The 21,438-nt window shown below is 34.6% G+C and overlaps 2 protein-coding genes across 2 annotated transcripts; one reads left to right on the forward strand and one right to left on the reverse strand.

The window, feature by feature from the left end:
• Positions 1 to 2,919: 2,919 nt before the first annotated feature.
• On the forward strand, positions 2,920 to 7,961 carry LOC143569114 (ABC transporter G family member 21-like). The gene is made up of 6 exons (XM_077055098.1): positions 2,920 to 3,418; positions 4,159 to 4,618; positions 4,717 to 5,055; positions 5,641 to 5,835; positions 6,023 to 6,201; positions 7,138 to 7,961. Exons 1-6 carry the CDS (start codon positions 3,191 to 3,193, stop codon positions 7,786 to 7,788), a joined length of 2,052 nt encoding a protein of 683 aa, XP_076911213.1. The 5' UTR covers positions 2,920 to 3,190; the 3' UTR covers positions 7,789 to 7,961.
• A 458-nt stretch (positions 7,962 to 8,419) lies between these two features.
• Positions 8,420 to 16,296, reverse strand: LOC143569115 (phosphate transporter PHO1 homolog 1-like). Its single transcript, XM_077055099.1, has 13 exons — positions 15,824 to 16,296; positions 15,300 to 15,603; positions 14,489 to 14,876; positions 13,859 to 13,907; positions 13,654 to 13,725; positions 13,103 to 13,232; positions 11,318 to 11,438; positions 10,985 to 11,234; positions 10,284 to 10,433; positions 10,038 to 10,190; positions 9,663 to 9,941; positions 9,389 to 9,525; positions 8,420 to 9,062 (listed from the first exon to the last, which is right to left on the reverse strand). The coding sequence occupies exons 1-13, from the start codon at positions 16,046 to 16,048 to the stop codon at positions 8,972 to 8,974; spliced, it is 2,349 nt and encodes a 782-aa protein (XP_076911214.1). The 5' UTR covers positions 16,049 to 16,296; the 3' UTR covers positions 8,420 to 8,971.
• Between the last annotated feature and the right edge of the window lie 5,142 nt (positions 16,297 to 21,438).

Here is a 21,438-nt window from a genome sequence, read left to right on the forward strand (position 1 = left end):
GGGTGAAAACAATTTATCAAAATGTCGCTCTTTCACGTCTCACTTCTGTTTATTAGGTTAATTTTTATCGTTAAATGTGGTGGTGGGGCAATTGTTTAAATAGCTATTGGGTATTTCTATTTAATTAATGGTTAATGGGTTTTTAGTTTAAAACGAGCTTATTTATTTAACGGTATAAGTTCATCTCTTGAATTAAACAAATGGTTACTGATTAATCTGGCTGTTTCTAAAATATCTTTGCTTTGAGGTCAGACATGTTAACATCCCATTGATCCTAGTAATAGTTCATCCAAATATCCAGAACAAAACCAACGGATATGATGGTACAAGATTGCAAGCTAACACGTACATGATCTACTTTTGGGAATATCCTTGTCGAATTTCATTTCGTCGATACATGATAAATGTCTTGACGACATGTGGCAATGCAAAACCAAAATCATAGACGATTGCAAAAGTAAAATGGATTGCGGCTTTGGCCAATCGAATCACGAGACACCACGATGCACAAATACATATTTCTAAACAAACTGAAGAGAAAGAAAGAGTGACATTAAAGCAAAGGAAAAGCAAGGCTTCCCCTACCTAAAAGCTTAGTAAACAGAAAAATAAAGACAACACTTGGGGCTTCATTATTTGGCCAAAGTAAAACGTGTCCACAACATATAACTCTTGAGTTTCTTTTGCTTTTGCTTTTTAGGGATATTGTGTCCATCGTTTGTTACGAACGTCTTTTTATGATGTCAAATCATTTTGTCATGTGGTATGATTAATCAATCAAACATAGAACCATACAACAACACCTATATATGAACAAAATATATAGTTCTATCCAATATTCTCCCTAGGGTGAGGCTAGATCGACATGTTCAAGCTATATGATGATTTTTGATATTCTCTAATCATGTAAGAATTTAAGATCCTTCCTAGATGGCCGCAGATGCTTTGAGTTTTATCCATCAATAAACTAGACACGTAAACATATACACGGATATGTATATTATGTCTTGACTCATGACTCAAACAATTGTAGGCAGATAAAAAGAATATTGAAAATCAAACAATTGTAGGGTGTTTATGTGATGTAACTTGGCTCTATCCTTGGAGTTTCCGCCTCTTGTACAATTCGGCTCCCCTCCCCCAATGTTTATGGAGTCAAGCGTTTTAAATCTTTTTCTGAAACGACAACTCAAATATTATAGACCAAAGAGCGATGAACATTTATGATTAAAAGGTCAAAGAAAGTGTTGGGCCGGCCAAACACATGAATATGAAATAAAACTATTTAAACAAACCGGTATATGTAATAATTAATAGGTTGACGTGTCTTAACACTGCGAACAAGACAAGTTCTTTACGTTACAAGAGTGTTTACACATCACATTGCATTGATTTTCTACTTTCTAGTTCTAGTTTCTCTTGATTAGATACGCATACTAGGGTCAGGTTAATTTATGATATTTCTTGGCTACCAACGATTCAAAGTGATAACACTGACCATCCACATCGGGGGTGTCCGTGGCTTAGGTGACCACACCTTTTAAGGTCTAGGGAAAAAAGGGAGTCCGTCCTTGGGGTAACTATCACCCGAACTGCTATACAGTATCGTGTTCATTTAACATTACCTATCATATAGTCCCAATCTCTAAATTATGTTCTTTACCTATATATTTATGTGTTTAAAAAAATTTTCTTTTAAATTTGATTTAACATAAAAATTAAATTAAATATTACACAATGCTACACGATGCAACTAAAGGATAATTTATACGTCATTGTTCTTATGGGATATGGTGTTGTGATAAGATGTCTCCCTGTATTTTAGAAGTCAATGTTTCAACCTGAAAGGTATGAAGTAGGTTAGTTTGTCGTTAAAGAATGGTTTATACGCGATTGAATTTGGATTGATACATATTTTTTTTATCTATGTATAATTTTGCTTGTTGTCCCCCACGCCCATCCTCTATTTCCATTTATGAACGATAAAGTAGATGCTAATACACTTTATCTCTCTTTTTTCTTCATGGTTGCGTGGAAGGAGAGGTAGAGAGAGAGGATTAGAGATTTAAGTAGAAAAGTTTTGTTACATGAGACACCTATCATCCATTTATAGAGTTTTATAATAAATATTCTTAATTTTAATAGATTCTTTGCGTTGTTTTTTTGAAGTATATGTAATAATACAAAAATCAACGAACCATATGCAAGCATCTATGCACATCTGTGAGTTCTAATTTAGCATACATGTCATTCTAAGTGGGATGTATGGTGGACATCAACATAATTGAGAATTTAGAATGAAAAAATTAATTAAATTCAAACATGTTTTCTTGAATATTTTTTTTTCTAGTTTTTGTAAAACAATATATGAAGAACGGTTTTTGCTGATTGACAAATCTTAACATAACGAAAGTGGAAAGGTGCCATTTTCTATAAACTCAGAAACATGGTCATTTCATAGAATCATTTAAATTTTTTGGGTTAACATATAAGAAAATTTAGACATTAAGTAAAAAAATTTAATTTTTTGGGTTTAAAAAGTTAAAATTTTAAATGTATTGATTATGCTATTATTTAGGTTGCGCAATATTTTTTAAAATAAAAAGGAGCTTAAATGAGTTGAGTAATTAAGTTTAAACATTAATAACATACATATTTTTTTTCAAAATAGTTATATATGTATAAAATTATTTAAAAAAATTATGGGCTTACCTGGGTGATCGGCCGGGAGCCGTTACCCTCCCAGCCACCCCCAAGCCGCCACTGCCGGGAAAATGAGATTTTGTGATTTTTAGTCTAGTTAACACCACAAATTATACAAAAACAAAAATGGTAGTTAAAAGTATTTTGATATATATTTTATTTGAAACATGTATGTATATGTATAAATTTTAATTAGCATACTTTACCCTTTTCTTTTATCTTTAATAATCATTTCAATTAGCATAAACTAAAATTTTATTCATTAAGTCAAAGTGTCACGTTATAATCCATTAATACAAGAACTGTAGCCATCGATGACTCACCCATATTACTTTTCCCCCTATACTTCTTTTCCTTTAAATGCTCTCTCATTTCCTCTTTTCTCCGCATGTGATCCTATTTAATTACCTTTAACCTCATATCTATTTCCATGCTCTAATCCCATTTGTACACATTTTAAGTTCCATTTTTCTTTTTATGTGTAAACATGCCAATTCTTGAGTTTGAGCCCACTATTTCAAGTGTAACAAGTAGTCCAGCTTCTACAAGACCTCATATTAACACAAAAATGGAGACCTCCACAGTTCATGCCGAGCCACCGGGGTCGACTAATAACATCAATCCTACCTTGGAATCCAGAGTTTCAAATCAAAACCAATCGACACCATCACAATTGCCTTTTCTACGCGAATCTTTACGTCCTATTACACTCAAGGTAGTTTTCATTTAATAGAGTGGTTCACATTTATTATAGACAAGTAATATTAGCAAAATCTTTGATAGAAGTCATGATTTTTTGTTATTTTGGTTATACTAGTGTATATTTGGACGGGGGCCGTCTATACACACACCGTCTAACATATTATATCACACCATTTCATACGGTCATTCGAATAGAGGTCAGACGGCCAATATGAACAAAAATTTCAAAGCGTGACCATCTATATATGATGAAAATGGTTGTCCAGATATTTGTTAAATGACCTTTCTGACTAATTATTTTTTAAAAGTTTGACCCCTTGTGGTTAGAGTACGGTCGTCTGGATATTGTGTTAATGAATGTTCAGACAAATAATTTTGAAAGTCAATATGAACAAAAATTTCAAAGTTTGACCATCTATATATGTTGAGAATGGTTGTCCAGATATTTGTTAAATGACCGTTCTGACTAATAATTTTTAAAAGTCTGACCCCTTGTGGTTAGAATACGGTCGTCTGGATAGTGTGCAAATGACTGTTCTGACAAATAATTTTGAAAGTTTGACCCTTTTTTTGGTTCAAAACAGACGTTTGAGTGTTTTGCGGAAGAACGTTTGATGGTGTTAAATCAAATGGTTGTGGTCTAGTTGTAGCATGACCATCATTAAAAATTTGAACAATATGTATTAGAAAGATATAACATTCACATTGCATTATGGTTAATTAATAACTTTCTGGTATTAACTAAACCTTCAGTTTGAAGATCTGGCATACTCTATTAACTTGAAATCCGGAGAAGACCATTGTTTCACATCATCCGAATCAAAGAGAACGCGAACGGTTCTCAGTGGAGTCAGTGGTGTTGTCCGGCCAGGGGAATTACTAGCTATGCTTGGTCCATCAGGCAGTGGGAAGACCACCTTATTAACAGCCCTTGGTGGTAGACTACAAGGAAAGATTTCAGGTAGCATAACATACAACGGCCAGCCGTTCTCAAGCTCTGTGAAAAGAAAAATCGGGTTCGTGACACAGGATGATGTGTTATACCCGCACTTAACGGTTTTAGAAACCTTAACATATGCTGCAATGTTGAGGCTGCCCAAGAATTTGACACATGAAGAGAAAGTAGAGCAGGCTGAGCTTATTATAACCGAACTCGGGTTAACTAGGTGTCGAAACAGCATAGTGGGTGGGCCGCTTATTCGTGGCGTTTCAGGTAATTAATTGTTGTAAGATTTATGGCTGTACATCATAGGTGTGATACTATATGAATAGTCATACATTATCACTAATGTTACTATTGGTCTAATATAGGCGGAGAGAGAAAGCGGGTTAGTATTGGACAAGAACTACTGGTGAACCCGAGCCTCTTGCTTTTGGATGAGCCCACTTCGGGGCTGGACTCCACCACCGCCCTACGGTTAATGGCCACATTGAAAGGATTGGCTCGAGGAGGGAGGAGTGTGGTCACAACGATCCATCAACCGTCAAGTAGATTGTATTGGATGTTTGATAAGGTTGTGGTGTTGTCCGATGGATGCCCGATTTATAGTGGTCACGCGGGCGAGGTTATGCCGTATCTTTCTTCGATCGGGTTTGTGCCCGGTTTTAATTTGATGAACCCTGCTGATTTTCTGCTTGATCTTGCTAGTGGTATGTAAATGTTTTGTTCTCATAATCTTGTTGTTTAAATAGAAGATTAATTAGTATAAATGGAAATGCTAAAGGAAATGTTAAATTATGACATGCACTAAATGATATGGTGCCTCCCTCTTATTACTTCATCCGTCCCATAAAAAGTGTCGTGTTTAAAAACACAAAGTTATGATTACTTTTTTTTATCTTAACAAATGACAATAATGTCTTTGAAGATTGGGTCCATCAATATCTTTCATTAATACTAGTTGTGTGTGTTTAAGGGTAAACTTGAAAATTAACTAATAAATTTTGAAAATAAACATTTATAATGAAATAGATAAAAAAAAATATAGACACTTGTAATGGGACGGATGAATTATTTAACTTTAATAATTAAATATCTCCAAAGTGCTAGCTGCTTTTCTGATTTTTCAAGCTTTTCCATGAGATATATTTCCTAATTTTATATGTTTGGCTTGTCCCTCTCATTTTAGATAGTTATCTTTATGATAATTTTGTTCTAATATATGCTTGTTTTAACATTTATGAAATATGGTGAAAAAAATATGGTGCATAATATTATTATGATATCACACACAGGAGTGGCTCTTGGTACAAACCCAGATGATCATCAACAATATAAACAAACACCGGACTGCCAGGAAGATCGCGACTCGGTTAAATTGTTACTCATATCATCTTACAAGAAAACCCTTCACCCTCTCATTAAAGTTGACATCCATAAAAATGACAATGATACAACTCGTGCTATTAGAGGACCACAGTCTTCTAGAAGTAAGTTCAAATCAATAAATGTCATCTTTTTGTAGTCATTTAATTAGTTGTCACATGATTTATGTCATATAGGTGGTTAAGCGTTAAAAAGTGAAATAAAAAGATTTCTAGTTATGATCTTAATTACTTTGTCAAGAAAATATTTTTGTTCCTAGTTAAATATATAAGTGGTGTGTGAATATCACAGGTTGTGACAACAGATGGACCACAAGCTGGTGGACACAATTTAAAGTGTTGTTCAAAAGAGGTCTTAGAGAAAGGCGGCATGAATCGTACTCTGGTTTACGAATTTTCCAAGTGATGTCTGTCTCAATCTTATCGGGTCTTTTATGGTGGCACTCTGATACATCACACTTGCAAGATCAGGTACCACAATCGTCTTTCGCTGTTTTTGTCACTATGATCATCTATGCAAATATATACATGATCTCACAATAAAGTACACAATTGATATACATATATGGCTAGTCCAATTAGTGGACAGGCCTAATTAATCCATAGCCACAATAGAGAGTGTTAATTTGTTATTGATGTTATTGTGGGGTTAATTTACAATTGCATGAGAGGTGAATTTGTAAGTGGTTTAGAGATGTGCTAATTGTACTTTTAGATCATTTCTGAAAGTGTTTGTATTACTGGACCGTTCACAACAAGGACATATGGACTTATCAAACAACTATCGAAACTAACACATATAATTTACATTTTATATAAATTGTAATACTTAATTTAAAGAATGTCTAAATACACACTTTTTGTTTACAAATATTGTCTAAATTACCATATAAATTTTATTGAAAACCAAGTTATATTCAAAATAAATTACTTTTTTAATATTAATGAAACCGAAAAATAATTTTTTTTGAATACAACTCTATTTTGTATACTCTATATCATGATATAGACGGAAGTTTAAATAAAACTGTGTAACAATTTTTTAATTAAGATTAAAAATTATAAGAGAAAAATAAAAAATATTAGAAAAGGGAAATGAAATTAACTACTCTTCGGTGAGTTTGCTTGCATCGGGAGCGAAGTTGGTACTCGAAGGCCTAATCCAACGAACTTGACTAAGTTTTGTGCGTTGTTGCATATGTTCGGTTGTCCATGTAACGAACTACCTAGATTATTTACAAACACTTCCATAAGTCATCTAGTACTTAGCTCCTCTAAACCACCTACAAATCCATAAATATATGGTTGTTTAGTTCACAAACATGATCCAAACTAGTTGCTATGCATAGAATTACATGTTTACGTTCGTCTTAAAGTGCTTACGATCGTTGAATACATGATCTACAGGTGGGACTTCTTTTCTTCTTCTCAATATTTTGGGGGTTCTACCCTCTATCCAATTCCATATTCACATTCCCTCAAGAGCGCCCAATGCTAATAAGAGAACGCTCATCGGCTATGTACCGCCTTTCTTCTTATTACTTTGCTAGAATGGCAGGGGACTTGCCAATGGAACTAGTTCTCCCAACCATCTATGTAACCGTTACATATTGGATGGGTGGGCTCAAGCCGTCACTCATCACATTCGTGCTAACAGTTCTAATAATTCTTTTTAACGTGCTCGTTTCACAAGGACTTGGACTAGCTCTAGGAGCCATACTTATGGATCTAAAACAAGCAACCACCTTATCATCAGTGATCATGCTAGTGTTTTTACTCGCAGGGGGTTACTATATTCAACAAATTCCACCATTCATTTGTTGGTTGAAATACATCTCTTTTAGCCATTATTGCTATAAGCTTCTAGTGGAAGTACAATATAGTGAAAACGAGGTTTATGACTGCGGTAATGGTAATCGATGTAGAGTTTTGGATTTTCCGGGGATCGAGTATTTGGGTCTCGGACATTTGTGGTGGGATGTGGCCACTTTGGGTGTAATGTTGGTGGGGTACAGGATTCTGGCTTATGTAGCATTGAGGATGAGCAAATCTCATTAACTGTCTAGCTAGATTTGAGTTCTTGTCTCATGTGTTGAATAATCCCAAAAGTAATTAAGTAAAAAAGAATTTATTATATATAAGATGGAGTTGATGCAACACTAGAAATAGTTGAGTTAACTTGTAAATGTATATTTATGCAGTTCTAACTATATTTGTAAAGTTTTTGTACTCGGCTCATTATAGTTATTGTTCTTGCTTGTGATTGACTGATTGGCATATAATTTTCCTAAGGAATACATTGTAACTCCATATTAAACAAGAATATAAGCATTAGAAATTATAAAGAATAATTCATTCTAAGAGTGGAGAGGAATGCGGGAGTGCGATGTCGATTTAATTCTAAATGTTATTTGGGCTTTATAATAACTCTGGGTTTATTATTTAAGCACTTGGGTTGGGTTGGGTTGGGTTTACGTGTTATGTTAATTGGGCTTAATTGGTGGCCGATGTCTTCCTAGTGGCGCCCAATCTCTCTCTTGATCGATCAGGTAACACCAAGTTTTATTATCTGATAGTGATTACATGATTTAAAGAATGATCCAGGTTTCAATTTTTTTATTTATAGTTTCATACAAGTTCCAGGTTTGTTATTTTATGATTTCTTGGATTTTAGAGTACAATTATACAACATTAGTAAACTAAAACTTATGTAGTAGTATAATTATATATACATTTAATTAGGTGATATCATTGTAAATAATTATCAAACTCGAGACCGGATTTTTGACAGTTGAACGGCGATGACTAAGAGTTGAAGACCGTTTGTGAGTTAATATTGCTGACAACTCAACCGCCAAAATTAAAGTTCTTATTGATGTATATAATGGTGTATTCAGAGACTAATTCCGACACCAAGATTAATCATATTTCCTAAGATTATTCCACATTATTGTTCACTGCAAGTCTTTGGTGATCTTAGATTTCGTTTCATTCGATCTTCCTTAAACGATGATTTTGCCACCAACACGTACTATTAAACTGAGGACAAAAATTGTGTACAAAATAATATGAATTATTTGCACAATCTGACCACAAGAAAGATAAAGGAGAATAAAATTAAGTTCCTAAAGCCTCAACTTGTGAAGCTAAAAGGTTCCTTTGTGAACCATAGGTGGCTTAATTGATTGAAGAATCCTATTCTACCATCAACTCTTCTTGAGAATTTGCATATGAATAAATATCAATCTTGCTCATCCACCTCATGGAATGGTAGAGGTACCATCTTCACCGCTCTAAACTTGCCTGCATTATTCAGATGCTCATTCTCCAACCTGCAAGACAGTTCAAAAGGCAACACATGTAAGTTATTTGTGAAGCATAACGTCAAATTTTGAGGTCAAATTCTACATTAAACATTCAAAGTCCGTGTTGATTTGTCTTTATTTTCAGATAAAACAAAATTGTGCGCACTAGCTATAGTTACATTTACCAAAGCGCGCCTTTGGCCTAATGGTATCAAGATGTTGCATTTAATGTCCTAATTTACTCTACAAAGTTTATCTAGTAAGGAGTAATTTCTTACCTTATGAGTAATTAGTTTATTTTCATATGAAGTAAAATCTCTCTTTTAATTTTATTTAAATGCGGTTTTTGTTACCTGTAGAAATTCCAATGGCCTCTTCTAATGACTTCAAGGGCTGCTAAAAATAGCCCTGTCAATCTGGAATCAATGCCCCCAAATTTGTAGTGTAACACAGTTTGTAACCAAGCTAGTCTCAGAACAACATTCAGCCCCTGTAAAACGTTGCAAACGAAAGATTTAACAAACTTTCGACACGTATTTTACAACTATTCATTCTGGTTTAAGTTGCTAGAATGCTAGTGATCATATTAATTCACAATTTCTATCAAGCATAAGCATATTTATATACCATGGATAAAAAGTAAATGAACTTCCGACGAAGAATCAATTCGTTTCTTAACCAAGGGTTCTTGGAGTTCATTTGTAACAAACCCCAATCCTTAACAAAGTCCCAATACAGTTGATACACAGTTGTGATACTTGACATTATCACTACCACACATAACCATCCCACACTCTTTTCTTTTTCATATGCCACTTTTGCCCCTGCGGCTAGCATTGCCGATACATATTTTCCCAAATTAGTCAGATGTCCCGTGTCGCCTTCATCAAGCCACCTCCGAGCACACTACATCGTAATATGAGGACGATTATATTAATTTATCAGTGATTTGCTTTTTATCAAATATTTAAGTATAGGACAAAATATATATTGTTTCCAAACCTGCATAGCTCTCCAGTAATAAGGCAAAAACGAAACAGCATAGGCGAGATCTCTGTAATTTTTCGTGCGAACGCAATATCCATAGTCTTGTGTTTTGTAACTACCAGTTAGGTAGTAGCATCCTACATATTCAAGGTTCCTAAGCATAGGCACCTGTTTCACATGAAAGTTAATGTTAAACAATATGTTATGATTTATACAATATTTACTAAATGATATATTAATAATACAAAGAGAGTATTGGACCTGACTACAAAGTTGATCAGCCATGAAGAAATCCAGCATCACAACTTTATAAAGAGGCGATAGAATGATGTTTCTTAGTACGCTTAACAAACGGTAGCGGCTTGACTTGTAAACTATGTTGATGGGGCACACAAGCAACAGCAAAAAACCCTGTAAAATAGAAAGCAATACACATGTTTTATAACCTTTTAGTATGTATAAATAATATTCTACTCCAATCAATGTTGCAAAAGTCGTTAGCGGACCCTAGACGGACGACTGCGGAGTTGGGTGTACTTGGAGTACTCGGAGAGTACTCTGAGAGTACTCGGACATGGTAAATATAAAGAAAATTAATTTTTGGATATTATATATATGTTAAGTATCATAAGTTTACTAATATTTATAACAAAATAGGTGAATATCAATATAAATAAGATAAATACATTTTTCAATAATAAATTATTCAAAAAATTGCTAATCATTAATTAAAGAAATGATATTTGTTCTTTAATATTATAGAATTACGAATTACGTTTCATTTTTTTTAACTCAAAATCGCCCAAGTTCATCGACTAAATTTGATTTTGTTAAAGAAACTCGCATCAACGACATACCTTGTAGCGAGTACTCTGGGAGTACTCGGCCGTATAAACCTACTTTTACAATATTGACTCCAATACTTGAAAACCATTAAAAGGGTATATAAGTAGTCACTTTACCAATAACAGCAGGCCAGGGATCAACTCAACTTGAGAATAAGAATACCCTTTTTCCAGCAGCGAAAGATGAACAAACAAGACCCCGACTACAACGGTTATCGACGTGGTACAAATCAAGAAGATATCTCTATACTTGAGTTCTCGCGTTGGATATAGCTCAAAGATAAAACTATAGTTTATACGGGTTTTTCTCCACATGAAAATGTTGCATCCATAGAGGAAAAAGTGCAAAAACAATAGGCTGAACATGCTGAAATCAGGAATAATGTATTGTCACTTAGTATGTAATGTATAGATGTTTTTAATATTAATGTGTAACAAGATAATGCATACCTAAGAAGAGGGTACACTGTTTCCATGTAGATGGTGTTACTTTGTGGTCCATATGTTCCGGTGCTATGAGCCATGACAGCATATCCCGCTAAGAGCGCAATGCAGCATCCCGTAAATAGCCCTATGAAGACCATGAACTAATATCAGACATAAAATTCTGAACTAGTTAATTGTAAGCCAATGATTGAATCAATATAACTCAAATTACACAATAAACCAACGCGAACACGAAAACTGGATAATAGTATAAACCAATTTATCATTTTAACTCGTTTTCTTGAACTCACTGGTATTTGATAAACATAAATTAACCTACTATTACTATATAAACTTTTTGTTAGAAATAATCTAATTAAATTAAATTACAAGATAAATGTATATTAAGTTAAGATTAAATGATTATGCTAGGATTTCAAATTAGCACAGTATTAAAAATGAAAAGCTTTAAGGAAGAATATTATTAAGATATTCTCTTTTAGTGTTCATATATTGAAAAGGAGATAGAGAGAATTGTTGTCCAATGTCACAAATCATGGAGATAATATTCCAACACGATGTTATGTCTCATGCCTATAGGACAAACAAATGTTTTCGATTTTTTACGAGAAACACTAACACATGGTGCTGAGAAAGATCACACTTCAAAGTGATGTACTAGAAATCCATGCTGTGTTGGTTTTCCACATATTTTAGTGGCAGTCAAAAAAGCTAAGTAACATATTTGTTGCCCTTTATCTTTGTAAAGGCAAAGATAGGTCAATCAATTGTGAATAGATTTGTTATATTACTTATATATACTTATTTATATATGAGGATAAAAAGGTCTATTTGCTCTAGCAAGTCATCACAAAGCTTTAACTAGTAAAGTAGTGGCAAAGTGACCCACTTGAGCAACTTTTAAAAGGTGTAATACAGTCAAACCAAATTTAACTCAATCAAATAACTTTATTACTTATTAACATATTCATACACCTAAAAAATGTATATAACCGTAAAGTTGCATCAAAAGTGTGTCATGGCTATTACTTTTAATAAAATTAATAACAAAGAGAAAGTTAGTGAAATTCCACACATTCTAAAACCTGTATATTATATTTGCACATAATTATTAGCTTAATAGCTTGAACTATATTTAGTAGTGTACAACATTATATTTAACTTATTATATTTAAAAAGTATGGGAAGGTTAACGTATAAATGAAATTTGCGTGTTAAACATGAGAATCTAGCAGAGTAATTATATATACAGGTAGAGTAATTATATAATTACATTAGAGTAATGTAATTAATTACTTTATGATGTAATTACATAATTTTACTACCTGTATATATAATTACTCTACTTGATTCTCACGTTTAGCATATTAACTTTATTTGTATTTGATCCAAACCCTTAAAAAGTAATACTAATCTTGTAATTAGTCTTACATAGAGAACCAGAATTGTGCCAAATAAATAATGTTAAAAGGAACTTAACTTGCATGTATCTTTAAAAAAGTGGCCATACAAACTTGAAAGTTAAAACTATGATTATTGTTAGACAATTGTTCTTGTTGGTAGTACATCGTTTCAGTCACAGTGCTACCAGGGTATATACCTTAAAAATGCTCAATAATAATGGAAAGATGATTTGGAAAAAAAAATGGGGGTTATTGTTTTATATATTATCTACAAATTCTTGATCTCTTTTTATTTTTGGTGGCCAATTATTTTCTTAGTCTACTTCTCAATCATATTGATCATTTCAAAAGAGAAAAGGAAACAAAAGAAAGTAAAGATACACACCTATGAAAAATGTGACAACATGAGACTCTTTGCACTGAGTCGGTTTTAAGTATTTCATCGCCTTTCTTCGGTCATCTTGTGTAAATTGTTTCACAAAAATCTCCTCAACTTCATCTGCCAGCTTGATAACCTGCCATACAGATAAACTGATTGAGATGTGTCATGAATATAGGAACTAAATAATATTAATTGAATGAATCTTTAATATTGTAGTGTATGTTTATTGGCTTCATGAAAAAGATCGAATATAGGAATTAAGCCACTTCATATGGTCTGAATTTTTCCAGCAAATGGGAAATCTCGTACTCGATTACGCGCATTCATCATTATATCCTTTGACATATTATTGTGGCTATGCCATCAAGCACTACTCAATTAAATTACTAAAGCTATAAAAAAAATCAGTTTATGTATAATGATACAAATATAGATGTAATACATTTTTTTATATATATTATGTATTGTTTTATTCGTAACTTAATTATTTAGATTATCATGTGTGTTACACGCGCTCTAAAGCTAGTAATAATAATAAAATGAAATCAATTTACCTTGTCTGAACTGTTAAAGTAAGAGCTCTCGACAACTTTAAGGTAAATGGGAAGAACTTGTTTGTTTGTAACCTGTAAAGAACAAGACAACATAAGGTGGCATATCTATCTTAGTTAAAAAAAGTTTAAGGAAAAAGGAAACAAAAAATAAATAAGATTTTGTCAATCCACTTGAGATATCAAACTTACACCATGTACTACTTACTTTGTCAAATTTCTTTAAGATCTTCGCAAAGGCGAGCATGTTCAAATTCCTGAAAACAATCAATCGTCAAAAGATTCTTAGGTGAGCTTCATTGCAAAATAATAAACTGTTAAAAAAACGTAAATAGTTTAATTTTTTGATCAACGGTTCATATTTTTTGATTGTGTACTGTCTAAATAAAAATGCGTATGTTATATACATAGAAAACAATAAATTAATTCATTCACATGTTTTTTTAACTGTTATCTACACATTTGTAGGTTATGTTTAATATACTATGCACATAACTAATACATAGTTATATATATAAAAGTAATTTGTTCATATTTTTTTCAAGAAAGATTAATAAACATAGCATTTCAATTATTTTCTTAGATATTGATAATTCTTATAATTAGATATATCAAGAATTTATTTTGTTTGGTATGTTCTAACCCAGATTCTTAGTGTCAATAATTTATTGTGATTGCTTTAAGTAAATAAAAGTTCTCTTGGTGATAATGTGGATTAAAGTATATATATGTGGTATATTAAACTTAAGAATATAATGTAACAAATGTCATCCAAGCTTTAGGCTCCAAAGTTAGAGAAAGTTAAATAAAGAATAATGTACCTAAACCAAAATAATACCTGTAAGTTTTGAGATATCCTAATCCTTTATAGAGCTCAATGAGAGCTCCTCGAATCATTTTTTCAGCATGATGGAGCTTTGTTTTATTAATGTGAAGCTTTTTATCCGGACCATTTTGTTTTTTGGATGACTGGTTAATCAAATCTTCCCAAAGTAGATAAGAGAAAGTTCGTGTTGGGTTGGTTAGCGGAATGCGAATTTTCAATTTTTTTTCTTGGCAGTTACTAATACAACGAGCAAGACTCTGTTCACCCTCGTTTTTTGATCTTTCTTTCTCAAGTTTTTCTGATCCCGGTAAACATTGCATAACATATGCTTCCACATCTTCTGCTAAATTTTCCTCTTCCATAAAATCGTGGTCTATCATGCCCCTACTGGATTCTTCATCTACGGCCAGATAAGAAAAGAAACACCCTCATTTAATATCACACCATCAAATGGTTGTCCACAAAAGGACTAAAAATTTATTGGTTAGAATGGTTGTTTGATGAACAACATCTGATCATAGAGGTTCAAACTTTGAAAATTATTGGTTAAAACTGACTTTTGGCCAAAATCCGGACAACCATTCTGACTATAGATGGTCAAACTTTAATTTTTTTTTTGTCAAAACGGTTGTTTGACCTATCCGAAGGCCGTTTGAAATGGTGTAGGATTAAATGTGACGGCATGTATAGCTGGCCCCATAAAAAAGTGTCAAGTGAAAAATGAAATGGCTATATAGAAAGCAGACAGTGTTTTTTTTATATGTTTTGTCTCAAATCTACTTAATTGAACCAAAGTGACCATTATAAAATATTACTTTCTTACCACTTGAAATAGTTCCAGATATAGAGTCTTCATCCTTGGAGTCATGGTAGGATGAATTAGCTTTATTTTTGTGCTGGTCTTTGAGAGCAGTTTTGAGCTCCACAAGAATGTGTAATTGTTTCTCAAGACATTCCCCTCTATCCAGGAACTCTTTTTCTTTCTTTCGGTAGAACTCGTTCACTTTGTTAAGTTGGAGATCCAAAAGTGCAAAAAATGCACTTGTGGCTTCCGTGTGATCAAATTGCTCTAGCAATTCAGTTTTGTATACAACTCCCTTACTAGCCGTCTCAAGCTTACTGTGAACCTGATAAAAGATAAACCAAACAACATTAGTTAAGCCATACGTGGTAATGATCACAAATCCGTTGGTTAACTGAAAGTTGACTGTCAATGGGTTGGTGGACCAGTGGTAGAGCCAAAGTTTCTTAATCAGCTAAAGGTCTTGGGTTCTAGTCCCAGGAAGTAAAAGAAATTTGTGGTTTGAAATAAAAACTAAAAGAGTGGGAAAGATCTAGAATGAGTACATGAATGAATTCTCTCTCTCTACATTGATTCCCAAATAAGGAAAGTTTATGCATAGAGGAGAAGAGTGTGTCAGTTAAAGAACTTTTTTTTGTTGGTTTTGATGAAGAGGAAGTTGAGTCACAATGAATCTTCTTGATGTCTTTCTTGAGCTGCCAATAATCAACAAAGGCTTCTTTCCATTCAGGAACTAGTTGACCCTCAAACTGCTTAGTGAATTTCACCATCTTCTCTTTTAACGTGACTATACGAGTTAACGGCCTCACAATAGGTGAGAGCGTTTTCGTTTATGCACTTGTGAGTTGAGAGTGTCTAATAGAAGCCCATGATCACATTATTTATGGACTCATGAAATTAGTGTAATGAAAAAGGTTAACTTTAAATGAAGTGGCTAGTACTGATTCTCTTGCAGCACATTCTAAAATATCCCGTGTTCTATATTTCCTTTATCCTATGCTACCCTCCACTTGGAGTTGTATAGGACCTAAGTTTATGGTTGATGTTCATCAAAAATTTTTTTTTGCAAACTTTCAAATATGATGTGCCAATGCCCGGATGCCCTAACGAAAAGTTCGAATTTCAAGGAGTAACGTATAGAGTACATATGTAATGTAACATTATTTTATGCCCCTTCCGTTGTTTTTCCTAGCAAATGGGCATATCCTCTACTAATCATAATCCTAAATTTACACCATTTGTTCACTATCTACTAGAAAAGAACCCATTTTCCTACATAAAACTCTGACATATTTCCTATGATCACTACAAATTTCCAACAAGGTTCCCACAAATATAATAATAATAATAATAATAATAATAATAATAATAATAATAAAACTAATTTTGCCGACAAATTTACTACAATACAACTTAACGCTAGAAAAATATGAGTCGGAAAACACACTATTTCCTACACATTTTTTAACATAAAGTTGTGTAAGAAACTTATAAGTTTTCTTATAATGTATGAAACTCGAACACTCAACCTTTTAGAAGGATACAAATTTACATGTATACATTGATACCGCTAGTAACAAGCCTTTATTTGTTTTTATTTAACCACAGTTAGTTAGTTGTTAAAAAGATATGTGCCCAAAGTGCTTACGTAGCCGGTCACCGTTTAGCTAAGATCCTTGATGACCGATTCACAAACCACTCTAGCTTGATTTCAGTCTTGTGTTAAGTGTTCGCAACGACTCAGGTCCTAACAACTTGATGTCAGACTGTTCAACATGAGGGACATCTAACTCCTCTAACACAGAGAACATAAAGACTAGGATTAGATGCTTAACATAACGACTCGTATGCTTTCACGAAAGAAGAAGGAGCTCGCAGACATTTAACAAAGGATTGTGTTGGTGTTCTGCACGCTATCTCAACTCCTAGTTCTAGTAGTATAAGCTTGAATGTGATATATAAGAATAGCGAAAATAGAGCTCTTTGAAATTGAAAGCGGTATTCCCCCTTATATCCAAAATAAATATAATTATGGACTCCTCTCCAAGAGCTGCTGAACTAACTAGAAATTTGAATTAGCAACTTTTATTTTTCAATAATATTTGTTTTACTTTATTTTGTTTTTATACCCTTTATTTTGTAGAAAATGTTAAAGGTTAAAAACGGATTCAAGAGTAAAATGGCATTAGACATATATGAATGTGCACTACTAGAAATTGGACTTTTAATGACAAGCGAACTATGACACACCATAAATAAATGACATTAAAAAAAATGGTTGTCATAAAAAGTGTCATCTTTAATAAAATACCAAGGAACGATGAGACGAATTTTTGTATGTCATCGCGTAACTGTCATAAAGTAATAAAAAAATCACGGAAGGCAGTTTAATTTTTTGTGTGTAATGTTTTAAGTGACACTTTATAATTCATCCGCACTCCTGATCAATTTACACGGGATACAGTACAAACACAAGAGTTGGAAGCAAAAAACCCTAGAGATCTAATCAAAGCGAAGAACCCTAGAAATTGAATCGAAGCTCTTATTCCTTCGATTACGAGTTCGTAGTATGCTAAACAAGCTCTGAAACGCCCAAAACACGAGCAAAACCCTAATCAATTTGTAATTATAGATGCTTCAAAATATTAACAATAAGAATGGTTGGCTATTAATGTGATTTCTTAATTGACCCGTGATACTCCTGATAGATACAAAACTGAGTGTTTAGGTATTTTGAACAAGTTATGCATGGAGTATCTTCTGTATATAATCTTCACTTCATGATTATTTTTTTGTTGCAAATGGCAAACATCTATATGAGTGAGAGGCATACCATAAATTTAACGTTTCTCATATGTCTTTACTTTCTTTCAGGATTCATTTTACTGTGGTCTTAATGCTGAAGAATCTGAACGTGCGCACGAGTATTGTCACACCCGGCCCTGAGCGGCGGAAACAGCCGGGCGCGCGCGAGTGGGGATTGATACTTAAGCACGGGCCATTGCAAAACATTCAAAGATTTTTATTGCGCATGAGAAGTTTAATACAAATACATTACATTGTTTAAGTATTACATAAAAACATCCAAGTACAAAAACTGAAGATTTTCTCGCCATATCCCCTTGCGCGGCGGGTAACCGTGCGCATCGAGGGGATAAAACCAAAATCTTCCAAAAAGCTTGTTTTAGATGTTCAGCGTGTGGTGCTCTAAGTGTGACTCCATGCGCTACCTAGTTATCTCCTGAAAGACACGTAAAAACATTTGAATCAGTATAAACTGAGTGAGTTCACAAGTTTTAGTAACTTGATAAATCGTATTGCATCATAATCATTCTGAAACATAATTCTGTTAGCATCATTAAAACACATGCTTGGTAAAACATAGTTCTATCAACATATTCTGATAAAATCGTTCCGCGGGTTACGCGCGAACATTTCTGGGAACTGTGCTCGTCTGTGTAAGTGGCGCTGCCACTACGAGCTAAAATAACGTAATACCGTCCCGCGGGTTACGCGCAGACACTTCTGGAAAACTGTGCTCGTCTGTGTAAGTGGCGCTGCCACTACGAGCGAATATATGCTGTAATACCGTCCCGCGGGTTACGCGCGGACGTTGTGCCGGAAAACAAGGCGCTCGTCTGCGTAAGAGGAGCGACCTCTACGAGCGGGCTCAAACCCATAGTACTGCCCCATGACCATACTAGGCACTCGTCTATGTAAGAGGTGCGACCCCTACGAGTGGGCGGATCAAACCAGCAGTCCCTACCCTTAGAGTTCCAATGGTAAAGTGATCACTTACTCGAATCTGGTGCACTATCATCGAAAAACCATAGATAACTGTTCGCATTGCTCATCATGAAACATAACTTAAACACGTAATCGTTTGCTTAGCTTGTAAATATACCATGATAAAACATTATTTAAATACGTGTCCCTCGCCCCGAAAGCAGTTTAAAATGGTGAAAACAGTGAAAATAGGGGCTGTGAGACTCACCTGTGGTTCTTGTTAAGGGATTAATCGAGATTCGGGTTTTCTTGGTGTTGGCCTCGGAATCGAAGGTCTAGAATACGATTAAATAACAAATATATATATTAAGATCAAGATATAAGGGTTGGAAAGTAGATCTCAAGGTTATAATCTCGGCTTACCTAGTAACAGGATCGGAGCTGGAAACAACGGATGCTTGGGAAAAGATTAGTGCAAGTTTGTAGTTCTTTGAAGTGTGTTTTGGGTGATAATTTAGGCTACAAATTTATAGGCAAACTCAAGGGAACATAATCCCTTGCTTTAGGGAATTGTAATCTTTTGAAATGATGATAAAGTATGGAAATTATTATTATTTATTAAAAAGAGTAGAAAAGTAGATTAAAGATTCTGATTTGATATGGACAGGACATGCAGGGCTGTGGTTGGTGAGAGTGGGTGGCTGGCAGTTGACTTTTACAGTTTGCTTTTTCAGTGCTTTAGACAGTGTACAGTAAAAAGTAGAAGTTTTCTGAAACACGCAACCGCCCTCTTTTGGGCGGGGACAATTTCCTTAAATCTGAACATTTTGACTAAGTGTTGTTCTGCGCGTATAACTTGGTGCGCATAGCTTTCTGCGTGTAGGACATTTCTTTGCTGCGGGTAGGTGCGTAACCTTCTCGCAGTTAGGGACGTTTGAGTTTCATTTGTAGATTCTCCAGGTGGTTTTGGTATTTCAACATAGTGATCAGTCATGTTGAAGTCAATTCCATCCTGGAGCTTCAGACAAACTAGCTCTCAAAGTTCCCGCCATGCGGGTAGGTTAGTTCCCTTCCGCACGCGCATAAACGATGTAGGATGCACCCGCCTTAGCATCATGCGGGATGGTCAACCCATAGACAACATAACGTTTGAGTTACATGAAAACATAAGGCCAATACGTTCACGCATGGCGCATATAACATATGCTCACGCTGGTTCTTAACATAGCGCGCTCGCGCAGGGCGCACATAACAAATGCACGCGCTGACTAACATGGCGCGCATAATATTTACAATCACCTAATTATTAGGTTGATTACTTAGTTTAAGGGGTTGGGAAATTTACCGGGTGTCACATTCTCCCCTCGTTAAACGAATTTCGTCCCGAAATTTAAGAGACGTTGCTGGCAGAAGCCATATTCTGAAAGAGGTGTGGGTATTTTATGCGCATCTGATCTTCTCTTTCCCAAGTGAATTCAGGCCCACGCCTTGAGTTCCATTGAACTTTTACCAACTTGATTCTGCTTCTGCGCAACCTTTGTTCTTTCCAATCGGTTACTGCTATAGGCTCTTCTACGAAGTGCAGCTGTTTGTCAATATGAATTTCTTCCACCGGTAAAATTAACGTTTCGTCAGATAAACATTTCTTGAGGTTGGATACATGAAACGTATCATGAACTCCACTGAGTTCGGCGGTTAGACGGAGTTTATAAGCAACTGGACCGATCCTCTCCAGGATCTCAAAAGGTCCAATGTAGCGCGGATTTAGCTTTCCTCGCTTACCGAAACGGGGGACTCCCTTCCATGGAGAGACTTTCAAAAGTACTTTATCCCCTACTTGAAACTCCAACGGTTTCCTTCTCATATCAGCATAACTTTTCTGTCTGTCGCGTGCTGCCTTAAGGCGATCCCTTATCTGAAAAATCTTGTCTGTTGTTTCTTGGATCACTTCTGGACCAGTCATTTGCTTGTCGCCCACTTCAGCCCAACACAGTGGGGATCTACACTTGCGCCCATATAAAGCTTCGAACGGCGCAGCCTTAATGCTTGTGTGATAACTGTTATTGTAAGAAAATTCAACCAACGGGAGGTGGGTATCCCAACTACCTCCAAAATCGATCGCGCACGCGCGCAGCATATCTTCCAATGTCTGGATTGTTCGCTCGCTTTGCCCATCCGTTTGAGGATGATAAGCTGTACTCATATCAAGGCGAGTACCTAGAGCTCCATGTAACGATCTCCAAAACCTTGATGTAAACCGACTATCTCGATCAGAAATGATGGACACTGGGACTCCATGTTTTGAAACTACTTCTCGAATATATAGTCGGGCTAACCTTTCCATTTTATCAGTTTCTTTAATCGGCAGGAAGTGTGCTGACTTAGTTAGCCGATCTACAATAACCCATATTGTGTCATAACCCCCAGGTGTCCT

This window comes from Bidens hawaiensis, unplaced genomic scaffold (assembly GCF_021521415.1).
Source record: "Bidens hawaiensis isolate Kalapana, Puna unplaced genomic scaffold, B.hawaiensis_p1.1 tig00024336_1, whole genome shotgun sequence".
NCBI lineage: Eukaryota > Viridiplantae > Streptophyta > Magnoliopsida > Asterales > Asteraceae > Bidens > Bidens hawaiensis.

Bases quoted from the DNA above. Each gene is read 5' to 3' on its own strand.
- LOC143569114 (XM_077055098.1), top strand. From the start codon at position 3,191: ATGCCAATTCTTGAGTTTGAGCCCACTATTTCAAGTGTAACAAGTAGT. The intron at 4,619-4,716 runs GTAATTAATTGT...GGTCTAATATAG, and splicing joins GCTTATTCGTGGCGTTTCAG to GCGGAGAGAGAAAGCGGGTT. The intron at 5,836-6,022 runs GTAAGTTCAAAT...TGAATATCACAG, and splicing joins AGGACCACAGTCTTCTAGAA to GTTGTGACAACAGATGGACC.
- LOC143569115 (XM_077055099.1), bottom strand. From the start codon at position 16,048: ATGGTGAAATTCACTAAGCAGTTTGAGGGTCAACTAGTTCCTGAATGG. The intron at 14,877-15,299 runs GTAAGAAAGTAA...ATCTGGCCGTAG, and splicing joins ATCTGGAACTATTTCAAGTG to ATGAAGAATCCAGTAGGGGC. The intron at 9,526-9,662 runs GTATATAAATAT...AACGTTTTACAG, and splicing joins TCATTTACTTTTTATCCATG to GGGCTGAATGTTGTTCTGAG.